This window comes from Podarcis cretensis (assembly GCF_951804945.1).
Source record: "Podarcis cretensis genome assembly, chromosome: 5".
NCBI lineage: Eukaryota > Metazoa > Chordata > Lepidosauria > Squamata > Lacertidae > Podarcis > Podarcis cretensis.
The window spans coordinates 59,186,812-59,210,126 of record NC_137174.1 but is presented as its reverse complement, the minus strand read 5'-3'; the positions used below and the strand labels follow the sequence as shown (position 1 = coordinate 59,210,126).

At 39.0% G+C, this 23,315-nt stretch overlaps 1 protein-coding gene across 1 annotated transcript in view; it reads right to left on the bottom strand.

Annotated features, from left to right (window-relative positions):
- LCOR (ligand dependent nuclear receptor corepressor) overlaps nt 1-23,315 on the bottom strand; it is a 54,326-nt gene that overhangs the window by 14,742 nt on the left and 16,269 nt on the right. The window contains exons 2-5 of the mRNA XM_079977227.1: nt 16,398-16,463; nt 15,908-15,987; nt 5,177-5,309; nt 3,470-3,757 (exon numbers count right to left, since the gene is read on the bottom strand). Of these exons, the coding sequence (XP_079833353.1) occupies nt 3,470-3,757; nt 5,177-5,309; nt 15,908-15,987; nt 16,398-16,463 (567 nt within the window). The remainder of the gene's footprint in view (nt 1-3,469; nt 3,758-5,176; nt 5,310-15,907; nt 15,988-16,397; nt 16,464-23,315) is intronic.

The following is a 23,315-nucleotide window of genomic DNA, read 5'->3' as shown; positions in this document are numbered from 1 at the left end:
TTAAGGGAAAAGAACAGAATTATCAAAAATAATGGGAAATAAGGGAATGGATTTGCTGATTAGATAAATGGAATTAGAATACAGAAGGGGGAGGTGTGAGGAGGTCGAGGAAATTAGGTTTAAGAAATAAGATTTGAAATTATACATGTTTCTAGTATTGTGTTTGTATATGTTTGTATTGTTGTCTGTGTTTATTTGTTTTAATTTGGAAACTTTAATAAATATCATTAAAAAAAATGTGTAAATTTACAGGTGCCCGCATCCTACAAGCATGATAGATTCTATCTTCTTTTTCTTAATAAGCTGGGTAGATTCTCAATGAATTATTGCTGTGTTTCATATAACACCTAAACTCTCAAGGGATCCAACTCCATTCCCAGCATATGGAGTATACAGCAACTTCTAATGCACACAGGAACTCACTTTTTAGCAGCTGCAGCTCAGTGAAACAGTGAAACAGTGTCTCCTTTTCTAGCAAACAAGTAACAAAGCTATGGTTGTACAGACCACCTTTAAGACTCTTATCCAGAACTTTATTATGAATCTAAATCTTTCTATTCTCTCCTCTATCAAAACAGTTTTGGAACTGTTTCAAGTCTGTTTGTAACTACATTATTAGTACAGTTAAGGAGGTTTGTTAATATTTGCTGTCCATGCATATATATGCTAAAATGTACTATTTGGCTCACAGAAATGTAAAACATTCAAGTTCATAATTATTCAAAGCAATGTTATTTAAAGCAAACCTAAATTTCAAGATCATCTATACTGTTTAACAATAAAGAATATTTAGTTTTTCAACATGTATTTTTGCAATTTAAGGGGCCAGAGTAAGGTCTGAAAAAGGTCTACTTATTAATAAAGAGATGGGGCAGTACCTCGTTACAGCCTGTCCAATTAAATACTTCTTTGGTTCTGCGAGAAAACCAACTAGAAGTCCCATGTTATTCTTCCAAGGTAGAGATTCACAATCCTTTTCACTATCACTTTTCATCTGTGTCTGGTGTAGGTGAAGTTTTACACATATGAAGTAACATGCAGAAGTGGAGAATAGCCAGCTATGCATGCTTACAAGGATTTGAGGCTTACAGTAGCTAACAAAATTAAGTGTGACTCAACAACATCAACCTGTGACAAAGATTAATTCTAATTTGCATTACATTAAGACTTAAGTAATAACAGTATTTGTCGGTAAGACATTATTTCTAGTGGGTCAAGTTTTTGGTTCCATATCTTAAGAAAGTGTTTAAAAGCTAGTGGATTCTGTATATATGTGGAACTCTCTCTGGTAAATTATATGAGGAAATGCTACAGGAATAGGTATATGTAGCCTTGAGCCCAGAAAGCCAAGTGGGCAAACAAATTATGTTTTCAAGAAATACCAGAATCGAAAGAATGAATGTTTTTTTCAGCTTTCTATGAAAACAAAGCAAAGAAGTTACAGGTTTAAAGTGGGAATTTGATGCACACTCCCTTAGGACAAAGCACAATTGAACACAGTGGGATTTTAGTTAGTAAACATGTATCAGATCGCACTGTAATTACCTAACTGTAATGATTTAGAAAATGGACAAGTTGCTTAAGCTGTATGTGAAAATTTCTTAAGGTTTTTAAGAAAGCTAAAAAGAAAATGCTAGACAATAATATTTTTAAGTGCTTTATTTTCTAACACATATGTATTGACTTTTCAGCAAAGTCCAAGTTGCATACAAAATAATCCAACTTTAGGGCAGACAATTGCTTTCAATAGCTTATGGATTTCTCTCGTCTCCAGAATGCATTAAAATAAACATACATTATAATGTAAGATGAAGGGCAAAATTCTTCAGGTCCATTAAAAGTACTGTGTATATGTTCACTTCCAAGGGAAAAGAACAAAATGTTCAACTGCTTCAACCTTGCATTTGTTCTTTCAAAAGCACTTGGTCAACACCAAGGTTTTCTTTTAACATAAGCACCACAATCAGAGGTTGACAAATGCAGTTACCATATCTTAAGATGCTGGCAACCACCTGCTACCTCCAGCATAAGATGAGAAAGGTGGGGCTCATCTCTGATGATGTTCAGGACTTTGGAAGAATGTAAGAGCCTCCTGGATCAGGCCAATGACCCATTAAGTCAAGCATCCTGTTCTCACATTGGCTCATCTGATGCCTGTGGGAAACCTACATCTGGAATCAAAGAGAAGTTCCTCTGCTTCCAAGTGTTCTAGAAGGTCAGGAACAAAATTCCATCTTTCTTCTAGAACACCCAAGAAGCGTTGATTTCACCTGACAGTGGACAGAGCATCAGTATTTCCAAAGTCTGGTGAGGCAGTTACAGTAATTTAACTAAGGCTGAAACTTGGGGGAAAGGTGAAGTCTCTTGTTTGACTTTGCCCTAGACTTCAGAATCACCTGGAACCAGTGAGAAGTGCTAATGCTTCTGGGGCTCAGAATGACACAAGCCACAAGGTCCTGACCCTGCACCAAATCTCCTTTGCATGTCAGAAGAATAGGTGGAGAATAGGGTCAGTGATAACCACAACTGGTTCCTGGCTACCAAGGTCAGTCAAAATCTGTGAATCTTGTTTAAAGCCCTTCACCAGAAGACACACTCTTATGTGTAGGGTAAAGGTAAAGGAACCCCTGACCATTAGGCCCAGTCTTGACCAACTCTGGGGTTGCGGCGCTCATCTCGCTTTATTGGCCAAGGGAGCTGGCGTACAGCTTTCGGGTCATGTGGCCAGCATGACTAAGCCGCTTCTGGCGAACCAGAGCAACACACGAAAACGCCGTTTACCTTCCTGCCGGAGGGGTATCTATTTATCTACTTGCACTTTGACGTGCTTTCGAACAGCTAGGTTGGCAGGAGCAGGGACCAAGCAACAGGAGCTCACCCCGTCCCGGGGATTCGAACCGCCAACTTTCTGATCGGCAAGTTCTAGGCTCTGTGGTTTCACCCACAGCACCACCCGATGTGTAGGATACCACATACTTAAAAGATGTCATACACAAAGAACTAAACACACAAAGAAAGTTACAATTGACATGAAGGACTATATTTTAAGTAAATAATACAGCCTTTACTAAGCGGCTGCTGTAAGACAATTTGAGTATTCAGCTCCAATTACAGGCATTCTGCTTATGAGCAAATTGCCAAAATACTTGCCAAGTGTGATTACAGGCACAATTCACTACATGGAGGCTGGAAGTACACTATCAAACCCATTAATTCAGCATAAGTAAATTTCCCAGAGAGTAAGTTTCTTTTCTGGCAGACCCAGCATCCATCTGGAATATGCTTAATAAAATGAGGGCACATAGCTGTTAGCACTTTCGCACCATTTTCAGCACAGCTTTTCTCCATTCCCTTATGCACTACTAATCAATCCATGCCTCTCTTCTTTCCGTTCTATGATTTACTTAGTCATTAATGGCCAGCAAATTGCAAATGGTTGCAAGGGGCTATGAACAGAAATGTGGAATACCTTGTTCGCTGGGATCCAACTGAGACTTTCTGACAGTGAGGTCCAAGGGCGAGTCCTGGTCAGCCATGAGAAGTTTGCTGAGCACAGGATTTTGAGCCGTTGCACCCACAGGGGATGAGGCTACCAGAGATGCTTTCAGCAGGCTTTGGTTCTTTGTGCTATTGGGCGAGCTGGAGTCCTGAGTAGAGCTAGTTTTTGAGGTATATTCAGCAGCAAACTGTCGAATCATCCGCTGCATGATCTCACGGGCCACTAGGGGAATGTTGGGGTCAGAGACCCTATGACTGTCTAAATGGTAAAATAAAATAAAAAAAATAAGAAGGAAGTTTTATGTAGAACAAATTTTAAAGCAAGACAACTTCCGATACTGAGGGCTGTGGGTTTTTTAATTAAAAAAAGCTACAATATTTTAACATGCAATTGCAAGACAATAAAAAGGCACAGATCTTACATCAGGGGCTCTCTTAACAGCATCTTCAAGATCTGAAGCAACTTATAGAATTGTGCACCCATTCCCTACAGCTCCCTCTCTTAACTGCATTTAAAAGAGCCACTATGTCTGCACCAGCTCCTTAAGATCACAATGCCCAATTTTTAACACAGAGAATTTAAAAATGATATAATACATTCACAAGAATGAAATAATTTATTCCATGCTGGAATGGGAAGAGGGAGGCAAATTAAGCATGTATTTCTTTGTACAGAGGTTTAAAGAATCACCTCCAGTATAACAGCCCTTTGCCAACATAAGACAGAGACCCTATGTATGTCCCCAGATAGAATTCTAGGTCTGCAATAATCTACCCACCAAAATAAGCTGAGCTAAAGAGAAAGAACTAATAAATTATCAATGTGAATCTCATCTTAGTCAAAACTCTCTAGGTAGAATTAGACACACAATCTTAAATCCACAATTCCTCTTACCTTCCCCACAGCCACATGGATATAATATTTGCCTATTTACTGTTTCTGAGATAATATATCTGCGGTACTTTGAACACAAACTCTGCTGTGTAAATGCTATTATTAGTAACTCCCCAAAATTCTTCTCTTCCCACCAGTCCAGCTGCCTGAGAAATCTTGGGCACTACCAGGGCTTTTTTTCAGCTAGAACTCACCAGAACTCAGTTCCAGGTGGGTGTGATTGCCATTATAAGAGAAAAAGAGAAGTGTTCATGGCACCTCTTTTTCTAGAAAAAAAGCACATGGCACCGCTGCATGGAGACAAAATTTAAAGCACAAACTACCCAGAGGGTGGTGAGCCTTTTGGGCCCAGTGGGACAGTACTTTATCTTCCCTCAACTCTGTGAGTCAACTTCTAACAGGTGGGTAGGACTGCCCAAATGTCAATCATCTAGCTTCACAGTAACACCAGCGGATTGATACATCAACATTGGGCCACAGGAGTCAGAGCACTCAGGAGATAGTTCAAAAGTCTTGTTCTTCCCTGTATGCAGCACTTCACAAATGCCAGAAAACCAGATAATTGTTGGGCCTCTGGGAAGTGCTTGGGAAGCATGTCGGGTGCAAGATATATTTAAAGGTGTCAACCAGTGTCCTTTTATATATTATTTGTACAGATAAAAAACCTTGAGATTCTATGGAAATAATACATGGCTATATCAAAAAAAAGTATTTTAAAAAGATCAGTTAGCCAAGCATGCAAGCCAGTTAGAGTATTGATTTCATTCTTTCATCATGACCAACCTTTTCGATAAAAGACTGCATGGATAAATTCTTCCGCTTGCCTCTCGAACCGAGTGATTTTCGCTTGCTCTTGTCTAAGCAGAGCTTGGTGCCCAACTTCCAAAGCTGGCTCATCCAGACTGACTAAGTGTTCCTATGAAAAATATTTAATACAAATGTAAAAATATAAACACCTCTTCTTTTTTATGCTGACTTTAAAAAAACTGCTCACTGTATAGACAGTGATACAATTTTATCTGATACAATTTGGAATATATGTCAGAATTTGTCAGCCATCTCTCACTGCTTAACATTTAGGGCTGCACATTTATTAAGAAGCAGTTTCCACTAAACTCAGTGGCAGCTACATCTGAGTAAATATATTCAGGATCTTAATTCATCTTAAATGATGAATGCACCAACAAATTCACAATATTAAATACAAAACCAGAAAGGCAGAACCATCTTTGCATTATTTAATAAAATTTACCATATAAGGAAAAGTACTCAAAATTTTCACTTCAAACTGATCAAACACAGGGTTGTTCCAACCAAGGCACTGGGGAGGGGGGAATGAAATGGCAACCTGCCTGGCTGCTGACTGCAACAACTCCACATTATGTGAAGGGGCAGGGGAAAATTGGTTCAAAGAAAGTATGTGGGGGGGATTATGTTGCCACTGCTGCTTTTACTACTAAGTTCTGTGCCCCAGTCTTGAAAATTTTACTACTTTCTCCTGCCCTCCAAAAAAACTACTTCATTTTTATCCTCCCACCCACCTAAAAGTCCCCTTCCATCAAAACCTCTACCACACTCCTCATAAACTATATTTAGGGAGAGTACATGCAAAGTAGCTAAGGAAACTGATCAACACTGAGGTCAAATCACATGCCCAGTTAGGCATGTAGGTAACCTACCCATTTTCTGTCAAGGTTGAACTTAAATCTCCAGAGTCAATATTTTGTGAAAAAATGACTGTCTGAGAACCCAATCATAAGCACACAATGAAATTCAGTTTGTTAATGCTCTTACCCCTATTTAAGAAATTGGGAATTTTACATCTGAAATAGACCTCTTTAAAAGAAATCCCACATCAAGCACAGCAGTTTGTGAAATCACTAATACAGGAAACAGTTACAAAGTCCCTACTTTCCATATGCAACCACTAGATAGCACTCCTGGCCATGGTTGCCACCTGGCCTTTCCAAGAAGAAACCTGGATTCAAAAGATATTGCCAAGCAGCAAACCAGGTTCTTTAAGAGGAGTGTGATTACATTCAACAGGAATTTCCCCCTGTCTCCATTAAATCCCTGTTGATTAATTCTTATCCAAAATAGTCTGTAGGTATTTATGAAGGGTGAGGACAGATGCTGCTGGATCCAAAATAAATAAAAAATGTAGTTTGATGTTATCCACACGCAACTCTTTCGAATAGTCTAACCATCTGAACCCAGTGACATTATAAACTATGGGAGCACATGTAAGTAGTTCCTGAATGTTATAGATGGAAATGAAAATGCTCAGTAGAGCTACTCTTGTACTATAGTGAAGAGAATGACAAGATGGTGTGCTCACCCTAGTTTTGATGTACAGTAACAAAATAAGTGGAGGGGGGAGAAACACACCTCTTTCCATTTGTAGGTTCTCATAAATAATTATTTCACCCCACACAATATATAAAGAACATGAAATTTCTATAAGACAAGATGGTTTCTAGTAGATATAAACCTATCAGTGAGTATTAGACACAATACCTAAATGTTATGCTCATGTTCAAGAAGCAACATACCCTTCAGAATCAAAGTCTAGAACTGAAACAACAGGAGACACCCATTATCATTCTGTTCTGTTTCTGAGCTTCCTAGTTATTATTCACCACTGTTGGAAACAGAATGCTGAGCACAATTGAATGGACAGATCCATTTTTAGGTTCTTAATCCGAAAGGTCGTCAAAACATTGCCCTTCAACACACACACACACACACACACACACACACACACACACAATGGGAACAAAGAAAAAGAAAGGACTTTAAAATATATGATCAATGCCCATTAAGAGGTTGGGTATGAGGTAAAGTGTCTAGCATGTCTTAAGAAACACTCTCCCAAGTGCTTCAGGCAACTTATACCTTTAATATCCCACATAACTCCTTGCCAGAATTATGCAAAATAAGCAGCTTGGCTTAAGCTCTTCAACCTATGCATAATTTATAAAGGCTAAATAATTTTATTTTTTTCTTAGCACAATTTAGTTTACCTTGCTGCCTGTTTGATTCAATTTTTAAAACAGAAGTGCTCACATGAATTTTAAGACCCTTCTTTATTCTGCTTTGTCTGAAAATCCATCCTTTCCTTACAGGTAAGAATACCTTGCATGGAACAAGGTACCTAATGTTAGTATATATCAGTAAAGAACTCACGGCACTTTTTAAAAAATACTCTCAGTAACACTGGCTTCATTGAATAGGGTTGCTGCTGTCCACATATGCCAACTGAATATGGTGTTATAGCGGTGAAGGACAAAAATGGATCAAAAAGCAATTGTAAGGAGGGAATAAAGAAGTGGATCAATTACAGTTAGGCACCAAATGTCTTCACGGAATGAACCACCCTGTGTGCTGGTGTATAGCACACTGTCAAACATAGGCTAATAACACAAAACACAATAAGCTCAACAGTTCCAAAACATCAACCACCCTCAGACTAAGGCTAGGTAGGGTATTATGTAGCCCCAGCAAAACTTGGTACAAAAAAGCAAAGCAAAGGATATCTCATGTATCCAGATCACAGCAAGGGCTTACACCACTCTTGACCTATAGAACCACAATACATAGGACCACAAGAAAAACTTGGCGATGCGAAACTTTAGTGAAAATGTACTGTACACAAACCCAAGGATAACAGGGTGTTGATAAAAAAGTGCTACGGAAAACAAAGAAAAATAGAACATTTGTGAGTTCTGACTTTCCAAAGGAATTCTACAGTATTTTTTCATGTCACACTTTATTCCACAAGGCAATTCAACAGTGCATAGATAGGGTTCCCAAGTGCTTTCCCAATCAGGCACTGGCCAGAACCAATCCTACTTTAGCTTCAGCAAGGCTGTTGCAACATGTTCCCTCAAGCCATGCCCTAGGATCTGCATTAGGATTCTGGATACAAATGCCAAACAGAAATTTCAACTCTTGAGCTGAAACACAAGATGCAACACAAAGCACCAGCACTGGTAACCAAGGGAGGGGGAGGGCAGTTTAACACTAAAGTGTATCTTAACATACACCCAGAACAGGCATGGGCCAATGATCAGCACCAAGATCAGGAAATGGTTATACCCAGGTAAGTCCCCAGTAGAAGCTACTAAAGGAATGCCAAGCACAAACAACCAAGGCCTTGGATTTCAAGCACTCTGCTCACTAGCGGTGCTTGATCTAACAACTCTATACTATCCTTTCTTGCATAATAAGCACAACCAGAAAATACACGGCAGATTAATCATGACTAAAGTAAACTATGACTGCCTACTGTAAACCACTTAGAAGTCTTTTGTTGTAGTAGACTGAAAATAAATGTTAAATAAATAAAAAATAACTTCAGTGCAATATGCTCCTCTGGAAAGATGCATACAGTCCCTAATATTAAATTTTCCAACATCTAAACCCCACCTCAATGAAGGAGAATATAAGGTGACCACAATGACAAGAGGAGCATGTATGGGTCATGGATTCCTCAGCGAGACTGATGGAATGGGGATACAGATTGAGGCTTTCTTGTGCACTGACCAATCCACTCCTTTGCAATGAACACACTTTATATATATATATGATTTGGTACCTATTTTTCTTTATAAAATAATCTGAAACCAGAGTATAAAACAATAAAATGAATTAAAAATCAAGCAATCAATGAACAACAAAACACACATAGTTCAATAGCTATTTAGAAAGTGCAGTGACACAGATTCAACCCAAAGCCCAGGTGGTTAAGTAGGTCTTCAACTAGTACTGAAAGCTAACAAGAGTTGCCACCAACCAATGTTTTCTTCTAGAAAAAAGGTGCCAGTACTCACCATGAAGTTGTTACATTAAGTGCCACATTTTTAAGCAGTGCTTTTCTTCTAGGAAAAAAGGTGCTGGTACTACATAACCTTGAGTACCCCCAGAAAAAAGCACTGCTGCCAACTGTAAATGAAGGGTAAGGGAGTTCCACCATCAGGGCACCATGCATCCCAGGTGCAAACTATCTGATACTACTGTTAGCATGCATCTTCTTTGCATTGCAAACTACAATGCAATACCCACTAAGGCAAGGATGCTTCCCTACTTGGTACCACACAAACAGCTAAGATAGCCTGGAGAAGAAATAATCCTTTGCACACTACTTGAAACCACCAGAAGAACTGAGAGAGCTGAAGCAGTTAATCCATTTACTTGACACTATTGGAGGTGATTCAAGCGCAGGAACGCTTCTCCTGCACACCACCACGGACTTCACACATATCATATGTATGCAACAGTGCCCACAAAGGGATAACTGAGGCACTAACTGCCTTGCTGTAATAGCCACCAGAATGGGGTTTAACATCTTCCCAATGAGTAGTCACTCCTCATCAGTCATGATGATCTGGCAGCCCCTCATTCCAGCCTTACCTAGAAGTGCCAACATCTAGAATGTAGCCAAATAATTATTTTTATTTATAATCCACCAACTCATTTTAAAAAAACTAAGGTGGTGTACAGTTAAATCATTAAAACACCTTAAAATCTTAGGCTCATAAAATACAGAATGAATGGCCAACAGTGAAAATACAGGGGAAGATGGGAAATGAACACAAAGCGAAAGATGACCTGGGGATATGAGCATTCACTGACTCATTCCATCCACAATGGTCATTGAACTGTCAACCACTCCAGCTAGTTTCCCCATCCTCTGTGGGACTTCACAGTTGAGGACACCAATAACTGCACTTGGAAACTTGTCATGAACAAACAAAATATTGCACCCAAATTTTGTGGTCCACTTGTATGATTAGTGGAACAGGGCCAACAAGACAAAGATCAGGAGTTGAGGTTGGGATTTTGCTCTCACAGAGCTAGGCGCTCACCCCACTGTCTCAAATAAACTGCCTTTCTGCTACCTCTATCATTTACCATCTGAAACTGTTGCCAGCAAGCAATCTATTCAGCATATTGCACTTGTACAAAAATATTATCAGTGGCACCAGCATCATCTAAGAATGAGCTTATGCAAACCATACCCATATACTCCCAGGAACAGCCTAAATATCCTAGAGTCTCAAGTGTAATACACAGAATCTACACCTAATATGCCATTCTGCAAGGCATGGATGACCAACTGGCTAGACTGCTGATGCAGGCAAACTGCCAATGGCATGTACGAACTCTGCTAAACTATCTGCACTGGCTGTCCATTTGCTACTGGGACCAGGTTCCAGGCTCTTGTGGTAATATATAAAGCCCTGAAAAACTCGAGTCCAGGATACCTTAAGGACCACCAGAGCCCTTATATCCAAACTCAATCATTAAGATAATCCAGAGGAGCAATTAGTTGTTCCCTGAGTTACAGAGGTCCAACTGGCTTCAACCAGAGGGAATTTAGTGTTGCCAGGCCCATGCTGTAGAATATTCTTCCACCAAAGAAACAGGAGGCATCCTTGCTACTGACTTTCGGGTGTCTCATGAAGAGCTTTTTATGCTGACAGGTTTATGAAGTTATTTAAACTTTCCTGATTAGCCAGTCATTTTAATGATTACTATTGGGGGTTTTTTGTTTTCATGGCATGTTATGTTTTATTGTATATACTGTTGTACATCACCTTGATATTTTATGAGTTGGCAGTATATAAATATTTCTATAAATAAAAATGATAAAAGCAATGCAAAGCAACAGCATTATCGCACAGCATAGCCATCTGCAATGCAGACACTTTGGTTACAATCTTAACACCCTATCACTGATCTATGACAGAATCTCTGTGAAACAGGCATCATCATTGCCTCTTGTCTAAGAGAAGGAAAGAATACAAAAAAGGTTCCACATATGCAATAAGGAAACTTCTGCTAAGCTTGGACACTTGTAGATCAAAATGAGCACTCCACACAGATCCCTATTCAGCTTCTTAAACATGACATGGGACTGATCTACTTCCCTCAGTGGACTCAGGCATAACTGTACAAAGGGTCATGGAGTACAGACAAGAAGTACATGCATGCCATAAAAGTTTCTTAACACCTACCAAAATAGCTAAAATGTATAAGACAAAAACAAATCTGTGCTGGAGGTGTGGTAAAACAGAGGGGACACTTATACATGTTTGGTGGACCTGTGAAAAAAATCAACATACACAGTGTATGATGAGCTTAACAAAATGTTTAAGTATAACTTTATGAAAAATACAGAAGCTTTTCTACTAGGGATAACGGACACAGACATAGCAAGAGATGATCAGAAAATATTCCTTGATGCCACAGGAGCAGCAAGGATCCTAATTGCTAAAAACTGGAAAAAAGAAACTGTGCCAACAAAAAAGGAATGGCAAGATAAACTGTTAGAGTATATTGAAGTGGCTAGATTAACAGAGGCAATTAGAGATCACACTAGACAAGTTTCAAAAAGCATGGGGGGAAATGCAGAGAATACTTCACAAAACAGTGCCCTAAAATACATACCTGGACTTGTTTTGATTAATGTCTGCAGGAGACGTTGTGGATATGTAAGTTATAATTATAAAAATCTTAATAATTATTCATAAAGGACACAGTTTATAAGAATAAATAAGGAGGCCAGATACGAGATAAAGGAAGTCTTTTATTTGGTTGTTTGTATTGTTGTATGTTATGTTCACTGTGGGGTGGGGGTGGGGGGGTTGTGTTATGTTGTAAATAAAATTCCAATAAAAAAAACAAAGTTTCCCCATAAAATATGTAAAATGAATATAGATAATAAAAAGGAATTAAGGCCAAATAGAAATTTTTGAGAGTTTTGATATTTTGTATCTGACAAAGAGAAAGAATGATACCTTGATGTTAGTATTTATTGATTTATCCCCTGCCTTTTTCTCTGACGGAACTCAAGGCAGCTTACAGATAAAAGTAAGAACTGCTAAAAACATAACAATCATTTAAAAAAATGAAACATCAGTAGAATTAAAACTATATACATATATAGAATCTGTTAAAATCGTATCAATAATTACAACACAGCACCAGCTCTTTCATTAAAACAGTCAGTTCACAAAAACTTGTTGAAGCAAGGAACTCTTCACCTGCAGGCAGAAATACAACAAGGAGCGAGCCAATGTAGCTTCTCTAAGGAGGGAATTCCAAACTCTGGGAGCAGCCACTGAGAAGGCTTCCCTACCAAGTGCGCCCGTGAGGGTGGCAGAACTGAGAGAAGAGCCTCCTCTGAAGTTCTCATATGAACCCAGGAAGGTTCATATGAGGGAATACAGTCTTTCAGATAGCTTGGACCTAGGCCCTGTAGGGCTATAGGTTGTAACCAGCACTTTGAATTGTGCCTGGAAACAGACTGGTAGCCAGCGGAGCTGTTATAGTAAGGGAGACATATGCTTCCTATAACCAACCTTGGGCCCCAATATGGCTGCAGCTGTTTGAGCCAGTTGAAGTTTGCAAAGTGTAGTGTGTGTTACAGGCATCCAAATGGGATGTAACTAAGGAGTATATCACTGTGGCCAGTGATCAAGGGGTACAGTTGGCACACAATCTTTAACTGTGCAAATGCACTTCTTGCCCCTACAGAGACCTGGGCACCCAGGCCCAGGGCTAAGTTCAAGAGCACACCAAAACTGCAAACCTGTATCTTCAAGGAAGTGTTACCCCCATTCAGCACAGCCTGAATCCCTGTTCCCTGTTCCGCCTTCCGAATGATCACTACTGTCTTGTCTGGATTCAGTTTCAATTTGTTCACTGTCACCCAGTCCATTACTGATGACAGGCACCATTTTAGAACCAAGACAGCTTTCTTGGATTTAGGTGGAAAGGAGAAATAGAGCTGGGTGTCATCAGCATACTAGTGACACCGAGCCCCCAAACTCTAGAAACCTCTCCCAGCAGTTTCATGTAAATGTTAAATAACAGTATGGAACCCTGAGGAACCCTGCAGGTCAACAGCCAAGACATCAAACAGAAGTCCCCCAGCATCACCTTCTGTGTTTGCTGCCCCTCCAGGAAGGGACCCACTGTTAAAGAGTGCCTCCAAGTCCCATTCCAGCAAGGCAGATCTAATCAGTCTCCTCCACTCAAACTGAGGTGCCACCACACACTCTAGAACCTTGCCCAAAAATGGGATAAAGCAGATTGGAAAAGTTTCTTTTTAAAAACAAAAAACAAAAGTCATATTATATTTAATGTTACATTTACACTGACAGTTTACCTTAAAATAAGTGTTCTGTGCTCATCTAAAATACAAAACTAATTATAGAGCTCCTACCAAATATATTTCTATTTTTAAAACTCTTTTATGTATATTCTGGGGGAAAACACCTTTCTTATCAGGACATTCATCCCTCCAGATTTTCCTCAAATGTCTTATTATCTAACAGTGATATCCAATGCAGTGCTCACACAAGAGGGCTTCTCCTTTCTCTCCTCCCCTTGCAACCTCTTATAAACCTCCAATCTTTTTCAGAGGGGTTTGAGACACTCTCCAGAGCAAATACTGGGGGCACACAGAGGCAGTAGGGGGAGAAAAGAAATCAGAAATCCTATTCTGCAAGCAGATGAATATATTGGATGTTGTCCTAAAGTTATGCTTGTTAGAGCTTTTGTCTATAAGTGCCTTGTTGAATTGTCTCTCCATCACTTGAGAGAAAACATTTAACATTTAACAAACATTTAACAAAGCTCAAAAGAAAATTGCAATCATAACTTAGGATGGCAACTGCATAGTAACAATAGCCATGTAACATATCAACCCAGCTTAAATTTATTTTATCTAGAATTCATTTTTCACAGGACAAAAACAATCTGCAACTTTAGAACTGAGCTAAAAGACCAAATGTTCAATACCTTCAGCATTACTGAGTAAAGATAAAGGTAAAGGGACCCCTGACCGTTAGGTGTAGTCGCAGATGACTCTGGAGTTACAGCGCTCATCTTGCTTTACTGGCCGAGGGAGCCAGCGTACAGTTTCCGGGTCATGTGGCCAGGATGACTAAGCCGCTTCTGGCAAACCAGAGGAGCGCATGGAAACGCCGTTTACCTTCCCACCAGAGCGGTACCTATTTATCTACTTGCACGTGCTTTCGAACTGCTACGTTGGCAGGAGCAAGGACCGAGCAACGGGAGCTCACCCCATCGCGGGGATTCGAGCCACTGCCCTTCTGATCGGCAAGCCCTAGGCTTTGCGGTTTACACCACAGTGCCACCCACAGGGACACAGCAAATTCATATCCATCTTCCTGAAAAAAGATTAATATTCACTGCATAAGGACATAAATCAGGGGTCTCCAAACTTTATGAGCCCCAGGACCATTTCACAGAAGAACAGGCAATGCCCAGGACCCTCCAAAAACAGGCCAAACACACCTACATGGTCACAGAGACACACACACACACCAAAACAAACAAAATGCAGGCCAAAGAAAAAGCAGGCAACTTTCCCCCAAACAAAACAATTATCAGTTTTTTAAAAAATTAAATATTAGGCAGGGCAGCGGGTCTTGGCAGGCACCAAGGAGGTGTCTGAGGGCACCACAGTCCCCACACTTTGGACCCTACATGCATCAGCTTAAGTGCCTGCCTAATGCTATAATAGCCATATGTGGATTCAGAATGGAAACAAGAATGAATTAGGTACTTGATTGCATTAGGAACTTGCAGTGAGGTGAGAAGTGCCATAAGCATAGTGCTGTTCCTACACTTAAAATTAGGGTCACTAACATCTGCTTTCCAAGCAGTCCACATTCTGATCTGCCTAGATTACAAAATACTTTCTTCTCCCCACTTTAATAATGATACAAAAAAGGACAGTGGTGGTGTGTACAGTGTGAAGATACTTCCAAAAACAGCAAGGCACTTGTCGCTCCTCTAGACATTGGACTCCGCAAGTAACTGCAGTATCTCCTGAGTTTACTGACAAAGGTGCATAGCTTATTTAAAGATTAGTAGAAAAGCTTGTGAATGTAGTACACAGTCCGCTATGCCAAGAAAAGAAGGTGCAAAGCTAATAATATCTATTGGTAATTGTGGATTAATGTGTGCAGAGAATGAAACAGCTGCCATCAGACTGAACTCTACCCACATGCTAGATACTTATACAAGAACCACAACCAAGCAATGAAGTTAGATTCTGGCAGATATAGCTTTCTGTTGTTCTTATGGCACAACTTCATTGCAGTGAAGCAACAGATCTCCACAGAGTGCACATAGGAAAAATGACTCTACATTGCAATCACAGACAAAGTGACATGCTAGGCAGCTCCTATAGACTGAAACTCACAGTTGGCAACCACTGAAGGAATTGAGTACCATTTGCCTTCACATACAACATAGAATTTAAGCACCCCTTCACAATACAGATTCCTCTAAATAGGAAATGAGTAAAAGGAAAAGACCTCCACTGCCCAATTTTATTTTTATTTTTCCTTTGTTCAATGTCCTTTAAGGAAGCAAATGTAGGTTCCTCTACCCATTACTATTTTTGCCAAACTAAAGCCAGATAAAAACCCAAATCCTTTTTTTAAAAAAGACTGAGCATATTTGCTTTGTTACCTTCACTTTCTCTCGTCTCAAACAGCAGAAAAGACAATTTTCATCAAAAGACCAATCAGAGACACCTTCAGGCTCAAAGTCTGTGAAGAAGAAGAAGCCGTTACTTCATATCTATAAAGACCACAACTTGCTTATGGCTAAAGCTCATTCCCAATTCACTACATGGTTTAGAAGACACTTGGTGAAATTCAGAAAACACAAATTTGAATTCTGTCATGCTTTTAATTCCACAATGTTACAAAAGTATAATATTTGCCTACACACAAAGCTGATTTTCCTAAGCAACACCAAAACCACTGCCAGTTATACAGAGATGAAGGCATGCTCATTAGTAATTTTAGCCAATATGAAACTAACTGTGAGCATTGCCTGGGGGGAGGGAAAAAGCACAAATCACCAAGGTAACATACATTTTCTAGAGGCAGAGCAGAGGTTGATTTTGTCATTAGAAATGCAGATCAAGGCAAAAAAAGGGGGGTAGATGTAATACCTTTAAACAAACTCAGATCTTTTAATAATTCAGGTCCAAACAGCCCTTCTAGAATACTTTCAAATCCTAAAAGCAAAGAAAGAATAGTTAGCTTTCTCTATAATATATGTTACTGTCAGAATATTGAAAATGGTTCTTTATTCATCTGTTCCTTGGATGCTTTTATGCAATGAACTCAAGGCCTCCTGGTCAATCATGACAAATAAATTGGGGGAGGAGAAATGAGTCTTTATGTATATTATCTTTAAGAGTTACACTAAATAACTATATTAATAATTAAGTAGTATATGGTAGAAAAAATGGAAATGTTTGTGTATCAATGGAATTAATTTTTCCACAAAAATCTACCACTCTTTTTAGGTTATAAAAAATATGTATTTTTGCCTCATCTTATAGATCACATTTTAAAGCAAAGATTTTGAACTTCAAGCCTTAGTATTTCTTAGAAAAAGGAAAGCCACTAAGGTGCAAAGGAAACAGCAAAATACAGTGTGCATGCATTGTGTATGAGCTTGTTTATTACAGAGAAGATTTTCTATGCCTTTTTAAAGAGTGCAGTCTGTTTGTGTTCTAAAAGATTCTACCACCACCACCCAATTATTGCCACTATTTGTAAATTTAAATTCAGTGTTAATCTAAATCATGGCTTGCAGCTAAAGAGATAGCCAAACTAGCTACCCGTTACCCATACCATAAGGAAAGGGGCACATTCTAGAAAATATACCAGGGACATTTTAGGAGACATTTGTTAATTCTGCCAGAGTTTGCTCTGAAAAATAAGACACATTTTTGGGATTTTGTAGTACAATTTCCACATATACTTAACAGTACTGTACTTGTGTAATTTCTACTTTTACTACAATATTTGAAGTCAAGAAAGAAAATGAATTTTTTTCAAGAAAGCCTTGAAAAAAAGCAATGCAACAGCTATTTTTGGAGCCACAATAGAGTGCAATATAGGGCAATTTTGCTTTAGAGATGCATGACTCTCTCTCTCTCCAACAAGCTTCATAACCCAGTGGTTGTACTTTCATTTATAAAGTATACTCAAGAACCATATTGCAAATTTGGATGTGTTACAGTCATTAGCTATCAGATGTAAAACTTAAAACACACTGCTAACAGAAGCATCTCTTGATCAATGTTGATCAGCTTAGAACAAATCTATCAGGGTGAAGCACAAACACAGAAGAGACAAAAATACAGAGAAAAGAAGGGGGAAGTGTAATAAATATACATGTGTGTAATGCAATGAGCACACAATAAGCCAAAATACAATGGATGCAGCTGGACATAATTATCTTACAGTTACTCTGCTTTTAAAAGTTACAAAGCAAAACTGACAAAAATATGTCACAGTCAAGTCTGGGGAAACATCATTACTAAGAAAAAGTTAAAATTCTAAAAGATTATCTGTATATTATGCACATGTTTGCAACAGAGAACCGTTTGCTTTATTATTATAAAAAATAAAAGCCAGAGAAGACTCTGTGAAATGCAGAAATGGCAAGCAGAGAGACGTCCCTTCCTGCAAATGGCAACTATTTATTTATTTTTAAAGAAAAAAGTGTTGGGGCACTCTTGCACATATGCATGTAACATGTAGATGTTATATAAATATTTGTAACTCAATAAACAAACAAGTCATGGCCTGTTTCTCCACCTGCTCTTGCCTCATGCCTTTGTAACTTGGTGAGTGAGGTGGGGTGGCAAAACAAAGCATTGTTAAGTGAGGCTATAGAGTATGGACATAATATGAAAGCATAGCCCGAAAAGAAACCATGGTTAGTCTCTTGGGTTGGGTCTGCAAGTTCAGCAAACCATAAAGGTAAAGATAAAGGACCCCTGACAGTTAAGTCCAGTCGCGAACAACTCTGGGGTTGCGGCGCTCATCTCACTTTACTGGCCGAGGGAGCCGACGCTTGTCCACAGACAGTTTTTCCTGGTCATGTGGCCAGCATGACTAAGCCACTTCTGGCGAAACCAGAGCAGTGCATGGAAATGCCATTTACCTTCCCGCCGGAACGGTACCTATTTATCTACTTGCACTTTGACGTGCTTTCGAACTGCTAGGTTGGGAGGAGCTGGGACCAAGCAATGAGCGTTCACCCATCACGGGGATTTGAACTGCTGACCTTCCAATCAGCAAGCCCTAGGCTCAGTGGTTTAGACCACAGCGCCATCCATGTCAACAAACCATACCTAGGCTAAACAAAGCATTGCTTTACATTATATGCAAAGCAGGCCAAATATTATTAAGTTCTACTTATACATGCATGTAATTTTGTTCCTGTTCATTATTCCATGTTGACGTCCTATGTTACTCTAAATTATAAAATACTTCCACTATTCAATAAAATCATTTTTATTTTCCTGCCTCAATCAATGGTTTTGTTAGCTTTGCCAATAGCCTGCTTTCCAAAGCTTGCAATACCATTGTTCTAGCAAGATTTACTTATGTCTTCCAGTTTCTCACAATGATCTACAACTTGCTGGTGAGATAAACAGTAACATTTCTTTGTGTGGCATAGTTTTGTTCTGCCCTTCAAATCACATGGTAGTTTGGGCGTACATCTATACATTGCCCTAATATTTTTACACACACACAAAAATGCCAGAAATTGTTTTTCAAATTGCCAGAAATTATTTTTTCCATCACATGTGTTAGAACATTGCCACTTCTAGGTATCCTCTGTAACACTGAGGGCTTGGCAAACTGTATATGTGGCATATTTCTAATGGTGTTAAATATCATCTGTGATTTTGACTGCATTCTAATCTTTGTTGACACAGATTTAAAGGGTCTTTTAGTCCATAGATTCCCATTGTTCTCCTTGTAGTTGATCCCCCATGTCTTTTCTCCCTATAGCCACTATACCTTCTGTTGTGTCGTAGATTATTTTACTATTCTTCTATATATGAAACCATCCCTATATGCTTAGTAGTTGTTCATATTCTATTACAAGTCTGATTGCATCTGCGCTTACTTTAATGTCAGAGGTAAAACTAATTTGTAGTCAGCTACTTTATATTTTACAATTGTTATTTAAATGGCTATCCTGGTTTTTTGTTTGTTCAGGTATATTAGTCTCCTAACCTGTATAGGTCCTTAACCTCTCTATCTTCATATTGCTGATTCTTTTCCTGATAGAATAGCAGGCAATATAAAAATGGGATAAGCTGAAATATACCCAGGGATATTTTTAAAAACCATTCCCTTCCCCATAATTGTAATGTTAACAGGATAAATGGATAATGTATTCTGCTGATGTTATTTTATCCGTTATCTGGGATATCTATTGTTTTCCTACATCTCTTTCTGTACCATTGCTATCAGAAGCTTTAGTTGGTATGTTGCATCAGATCATCCAAAATTAGATATTCCTAAATCACTTTATGTTTGTTTTTCTTCTAAATCCATGCACTCCCCTCCCCTCCAAAATGTATACATGAAATCAGCAGCTTTTGCTAGGTTTTTAATTTCTCAAGAATATGAACTGGAAAAACTGGGTGGGGTAGACAAAAAGCTTGGATACAAAAGCATGTAATGTGTAGTTAGTATCTAAATGTTACTACTTAAGATTACAGTCAGTTTAGTTCTGTGCAAGGCTGAATGCTTTAAAAAACACACCCATACCTCTTACAATATCTGTAATAGTAATTACCAATGATTCATGTCCCATGGAGTTTGCTATGAATGCAATAGAAAATTCACAATGTCTGCCAAGTGGGTTACACAGCCTGGACAGTATAGAATCCTACCTTGTTCACTGTTCTCACCAATGGTAATGCCACTTGATTTTTATTAATATTAAATATTAGATTTAACAGTTGCATAGCAACAGCAGAAGAGCTTATATGTAATACTTGTCACCAAAAATGCCAAATAAGGCAAGAATGAATATATTCAAAAATTATTTTAAAGGACTTGGCATAATGCAGCAGCAAACAACATGCAGCAAGAAGCAACACAGAAATGAAGGGCTATGACCTGCCTGTTACTTTCAATCACTTAAGAGTCCATAAAAAGCATGCGCTTGTATCGGCAACAAATACCCTGAAAAAGATCTTGAAAAATGAGATCCTGGCTACTTTTTACTAGGATTTGTCTCAATCACTCTTAGGAGATAGGAGAGAACATTCCTTTCTCCAATGATATTTTCCTTCCTTCCCTATTTGACAGATTATGTTTTCTCTATATTTCAAAGGAAAAGAATTAACATGGCTGTCTGTTAAATTCCTGTATTCATACCTTCATCATTCACATGCATGTTTGATCATTTACAGCTGCTGAAGAGAAGCAGTTGTACAACAGTGACAAGCATAAGAGCACAGGAATTGTAAGAGACTCAGGATGTTTCAAATTTGATATTTTTCACATTTCACAACTGATTTTACGTATGAAGACTTGGCAATAAGAGAAGGCCATTTACAATGAAAAACAGGCTTGCTGATGTTTTCATTCTACAAAAATGAGTAAGGGTAACTGGATTTTCTAAAAGTTTCCTCTACAACAAATTAGCTATTATTTACTACAGAAGGACCACTGATTGATTATTGTAAGAGTTGCTTGAAAGGAAACTGTATCTTGATGCATGCATATACACACATTTTCTTGCACTTTGGATATAATAATAACAATTTATTATTTGTACCCAGCCACTCTGGGCAGCTTCCAACAAAGATTAAAAATACATTAAAATGTCACACATTAAAAACTTCCCTAAACAGGGCTGCCTTCAGATGTCTTCTAAATGTCAGGTAGTTGTTTATCTCTTTGACATCTGATGGGAGGGTGTTCCACAGGGCAGGCACCAGAAGGCCCTCTGCCTGGCTCCCTGTAGCTTTGCTTCTCGCAGTGAGGTCCTTGGCTTTGCTTCTCACATTGGACCTCAGTGTCTGGGCAGAACGATGGGGGTGGAGATGCTCCTTCAGGTATACTGGGCCAAGGCCATTTAGGGCTTTAAAGGTCAGCACCAACACTTTGAATTGTGCTCAGAAACGTCCTGGGAGCCAATGTAGGTCTTTCAGGACCAGTGTTATATGGTCTTGGCGGCCGCTCCAAGTCAACAATCTAGCTGCCACATTCTGGATTAGTTGTAGTTTCCGGGTCACCTTCAAAGGTAGCCCATTAAGCATTCTTATTTCAAACTAAATGGATCTTGGTTTTTGAAAAACAACTTAAAACAATTTGCATAGTTAAATTTGGTAATAAATAAAATCCACTGTGGGGTGGGGGGGGTGAGTGTGCAGGTGCATATATGCACCTAGAATATGAAAACTGGACATTCCCCCTATTAACTAACCTTGTATTTTAGGCTAATGGTTTAATGACCTGCTTCCCTTCTTTGATAATTAAATCTTTTGGAAAATTTTGATGTACACATGCACACACACACTGCATCATGTAGGCTAAAACAAACACAGTTCCTTTAGCTGTTCCTTGTGTAATGTGTTGCATTATCATCTTCAAAGCTCAACACAGTTCAGTACAGAATCTAGGCTAGCCCTGGTCTTTTGAGTCCAATTCATCACACTGAAGACTCATAAACCCTAAAATATCTCTCAATTGCTTTACTTAGCCAGTTATCTCTTATTGCATACCCTGGCTTTACATAGCCATTTGTCTAGTCACCTGTAATGAGCAAACACTATAAAAAGAGGGAGATTGAGTACCTACACAAGTTCACAATGGAAATAGGATTTGTGGCACAGAATAAAATGCACTATTACAGCCCTTTAGAGACTAGACAGAAAGCCCTCTGAGCCCTAGAACCGCTTCTACTGCTCCTGGAGTGTTCCCTAGCCACTGAAGAGCAGAAACCAAGCAGCTTAGTCCTTTCCTTCCAAACTTCATACAAGAAGTCTCAAATGTCTGTCAAGAAACACTGTTTTTGCCTGGGTTTCACATGAGAGACTGCATGTGAGCCAGCCAGCCTGTTTCCTTTCCAGAAAAGTGAGGATTGGAATGCTAGCCAAGCCAGGGAATATGAGCCTAGGTTTGCTTCTCAGAACGTGTTGTGTCATAATGTGTTCTCAGTGATGTGGAGTAGATGGCAAAGGCAGCTGCAAGAAATTAATGGACTTATCACTGGTTCTTTCAAACTGTACAGAATACAGAACACCTTTAGGTATATGACTCAAACTAGTAATCTGCTATAATATTACTCTTACAAAGTTGCAGTAAGAGCTTTGTGCTACTATTCTTGCTTCTCACTTGCCTCAGATTACTCAGTCTTCTGTATCAAGTGGAATAAACTCACAAATTTTTGATACACTTACACACTCACATTCAAAGAACTAATGCAAATAGGTAGAAAAGCTTCTTTCCTTTCATATATTTTCTGAAGACCATGAAAATAAGAACACTGCTGGACCACATCAATTGTATTTCTAGGCTACCACAGTGTTTCCCAAGGTGGCCAACCAGGTGCCGGTGGGAAGGCCAAAAGCAGGACATGAGAGCAATTCCCATTCTCATTGTTATTTCTCAGCAACTGGGATTCAAAGCCATGCCACCTCTGATCCTGGAAGTAATGTTTAGCCACCAGGACTACAATTCGTACTAGTATGATGAGAGAGAATATTTCCACACCATGCATAACATTATGCACTTCTATCATCCCCCACTAACTCACCTTTTTTCTAAACTAAACAGAACCTAACGTTCAAACTTGTCCTCATAGAGTTGTTCCAGCTCTATGGCTGCACCAGAGATTTGTACAGACATGTCGAGATCACAAGGGGTTTTAATTTTTGTCTCTTTCCTGCTGATCTCCAACACGGAATTTGCCTTTTTCACAGCTGCCGTACACTGGATGGTCCCAAAGCTCTCCATCACAACCCCAAGACCCTGTTTCTCATCATTTACTAGCAGCTTGGTCTCCATCACTGCATATATATGAAGTTAGGAAAAGC